This window comes from Triticum aestivum, chromosome 1A (assembly GCF_018294505.1).
Source record: "Triticum aestivum cultivar Chinese Spring chromosome 1A, IWGSC CS RefSeq v2.1, whole genome shotgun sequence".
Taxonomy (NCBI): Eukaryota; Viridiplantae; Streptophyta; class Magnoliopsida; order Poales; family Poaceae; genus Triticum; species Triticum aestivum.
Window position 1 is genome coordinate 11,155,278 of NC_057794.1, and position 3,412 is coordinate 11,158,689.

The 3,412-nt window shown below is 57.2% G+C and overlaps 1 protein-coding gene across 1 annotated transcript; it reads right to left on the reverse strand.

The window, feature by feature from the left end:
• Positions 1 to 1,532: 1,532 nt before the first annotated feature.
• LOC123068756 (anthocyanidin 3-O-glucosyltransferase-like) lies at positions 1,533 to 3,179 on the reverse strand. The gene is made up of 2 exons (XM_044491430.1): positions 2,642 to 3,179; positions 1,533 to 2,530 (listed from the first exon to the last, which is right to left on the reverse strand). Exons 1-2 carry the CDS (start codon positions 3,150 to 3,152, stop codon positions 1,533 to 1,535), a joined length of 1,509 nt encoding a protein of 502 aa, XP_044347365.1. The 5' UTR covers positions 3,153 to 3,179.
• Between the last annotated feature and the right edge of the window lie 233 nt (positions 3,180 to 3,412).

Genomic DNA, 3,412 nt, shown 5'->3' on the forward strand with positions numbered 1-3,412 from the left:
CGAACAGCATGCCCGCCGCCCCTTGGTGTAGGTCTGCCTTACCGAGCACCGAGGCCGCCGCCCCCCTGTGCCGGCGTGGGCTTGATGCGGGGGATGCGGTATCTGGAGGTGCGTCGCCGTCCTAGCTTGCGGGCCGCGTCGCTGGGGGTGGTATGAAGGCGCGTCGCCGGGGCCGGTGCGCGCCTATGGAGGGAAAAGTGGTGGGTGGTTTGCTTGTGAGTGGGTGGGTGGGTAGGGTGGGAGTAGTGAGGTTGTAGAGGGACGAGACGTTTGCGATGGCATGCTGCTTTTCCGAACAAAAAAAAACAATGACGTGGCTGGCCAGACAAGCTTTATGATTCGTGATTGATCCAATGGTCCATAGGGCGTTCGGTCCCAAATCCTACAATACAGGCCGTTCGGGAGTTATTGATTCCGTTTTTAATTCAAGAATTTGGTATATTTCATTTAGAATAAATGTTCCTAAGGAATTCATTATAGGGAGCAGCTTCAAATATATCAACTATTAATTCTGTCTCTACCTCTCTCCCCCCTCTCTTTTACAACAAAGGTTCCTAGCGACGACTGCAAGTACTGGAGCAAGCCGAAGGCGTGCCGCCGTTATCACACCTCTCACACCGTAATCAGACCAAACTTGTTGTAGTAGATAGTCATGAAGTCGTCGTGCTAAGGCCCCACAGGACCAGCACACTAGAACAACAGCCGTCACTGGTGAAGAGAAGTATAAATCGACAGGATCCAACATCTAGACGCACGAACGAAGACGAACAAAGACCAGATCCAAGTGCATCCACCAAAGATTCACCAGAAACACATCTCCACATATCCTCCGATGATGCTAGATGCGTCATCGAAACAGAAACCATGCGGGGAAAATCGTATTCCATCTTCAGGAAGCCGCCACCGCCTCATCTTCCTGAGTAGAACACAAACCCTAAAAATAACTCACAAACACACCAAGAAATAAAGCAAGATCCCACCACCGGCAAGGAACGGGTTGCACCGCGCCTCCATAAAGATGATTCAAAGTGAGCCTTGCTAGGGGAACAAAGTAGTGTTGGAAAATGTGTTATTCGAGGCTATGTAAAGAAGGCGTTGTCTAATCTTTCCAACGTAGGGTCTTACATATGACCAAACCCGTTAAGGTTTCAGTTTCTATGCTTATTATTATTCCATGATATTCCTGGATCAATTCTCTATCATACACGGTACCAATGTAATAATAATAATACTATTAAATACAAATATATAAATGCATTATAAAATTATATTACTACACATGATCCAGAATTTTACATACAAACGGAAAGCCCGGGACTAGCTCAACAAGGTGCGAATTTCATCCTGCTGCCCACAAAAATGACAAATATTGCTACCTGTCCATTCCCTTTTCAGCAAATTGTTCATTGGCATATAAGCCGTACAAACACTAATTTTGGGGAGTATGATGACACTGATACGATAAGCTCATTGATCCAGAGAGTAGCTTGCAAAACTTCTTATATTATGGGACGAAGGGAGCACTAATTAATTCAGTCAGCCACGGTGTGCGCTAGGCTGGTGGCAGCAAGCAGATCATGTGCAGGTGCGCATCTCGTCACCTCTGCTGCTTCGTCGACATGAAGATCATCACGCCTGTGCTCTTGTGATGATGTACAGACTATGTTGAGAAGCTTATCCAGGTTCTTCCTGCTGCCGCCGTCGGACGCGAACGCGGTGGCCGCCATGTCCCGCATCTCCTGCATCCGGGTGCCTTTGTCGCCGGCGAGCAGCGACGACACGGCCTCCACCACGGTCTCGCGCGTCATTGGCTGCTCAAAGACCGTGCCGAAACCCCAGACGTGCGCCACCATCCGCGCGTTCATCCGCTGGTCGCTGAAGAAGGGACGGCACGCCATGGGCACGCCGCCGGCCACGCCCTCCAGCACCGAGGCCCACCCGGCGTGCGTCACGAAGCCGCCCACCGACGCGTGCCGCAGCACGGCCGCCTGCGGCGCCCAGGGCACCACCTTGGCGCGCTCCAGGTTGAGGAACCCCGCCGGAAGCAGCGGCCAGTACTCCTTTGGCAGGGACCAGAGGAACGGCGCGCCCGACGCCTCCAGCCCGGCCGCGAGCTCGCGCAGCTCCTCCTGTCCTCCTACCACGGCGGTGACGACCGTGCCGAAGCTGGCGTACGCGACTGCGCGGGCCGGGTGGCCGTCGAGCCAGGCGAGGCATCCGTGCGGGTCGGCCGCGGCGGCGTTGTCGTCGTCGCCGGGCACTGGGAGAAGATGGAAGGGGCCGATGGGGAGGACCTCCGGGAGCTCCGTGGCGAGAGCGGCGGTGACGTCGTCGGGGAGGAGGCCTGGGAAGGTGTTCAAGGCCACGGCGGTGGCGGCGCGGGGAACGTGCAGCTGCTCGGCCACGCGACGGAACAGGGCGACGATCGGCAGGTGCATCTCGCCGAAGACGCAGCCGTCGGGGAGGTCCCGGACGCGGTAGCTTCCGAGGCCCGGGTGCGAGGTCAGTAGCTCGTCCGCCCGGCTCGCCGCTGCATTCAATCCATTCATTCATTTCCAAGCATTCGTCTCGGATAAGAAGAAGCTTTCGTCCATGCATGGATGCATCCATAGATGATCGAATCATGGCCGTGCGTCCGTACCTTTGTCGCCGATGTCGTCGCGCAGCGCGTCACCTTGGAGGTGCGCAAGGAGCGCGCTCGGACCGCCGGTCCAGACCGGAACCCATGGTGCCCCCACCGCAGCGGCCGCCTCGGCGGCCATCCAGACGAACGCGTCGCCGACGACGCAGGTGACCCTGGCACCGCCGGCAGCAAGGCGGGCCGTCTCCAGCGCCACTCCCACCCCGCCAGCCTCAGCGGCGGCCAGGAAGAGCCCGAGACGCGCCATATGGTTCGGCGGCGCTGCCGGCCCGGCGCCACCCGAGCTCGGTGGCAATAACGTTAACCCGTCCGGCACCTCCACGAAGCGTAGGTTGGCCTCGAGGGCGTCCTGGTTCTTCTCCTGCAGCTGCGCGATGGAGCCGGCGGTGGAGAGGAAGGAGAAGGTGGCGGCCGGCGCCGCGGCGGCCAGGGCGCGCGCCAGGCGGAACAGCTTCACCGCGTGGGAGGCGAAGGGGAAGGTGATCACCACGACGTGCGGCACCGCTGCCATCGTCGTGTACGATACTAGCTTACCGCGTGCAGCTACAGAAGGTAGCTCTCGTCTCTCACGCAGTCTTGTATCTAATCCAGCCGCCGCTCTTGTGCTTCTTATATAGCGGAGACCGGTGAATGTAGTTGTTAGTCTACTCACGTTCTGAACGTTTATGCATATATGAGCCAACATTCAGCGAAAAGTCTACTCCATTTCAAAAGCCTGGACTGAAGTGAGGAAGGAATCTCTCCCTTATAAGCTGGTCATGGCCTCCTCCC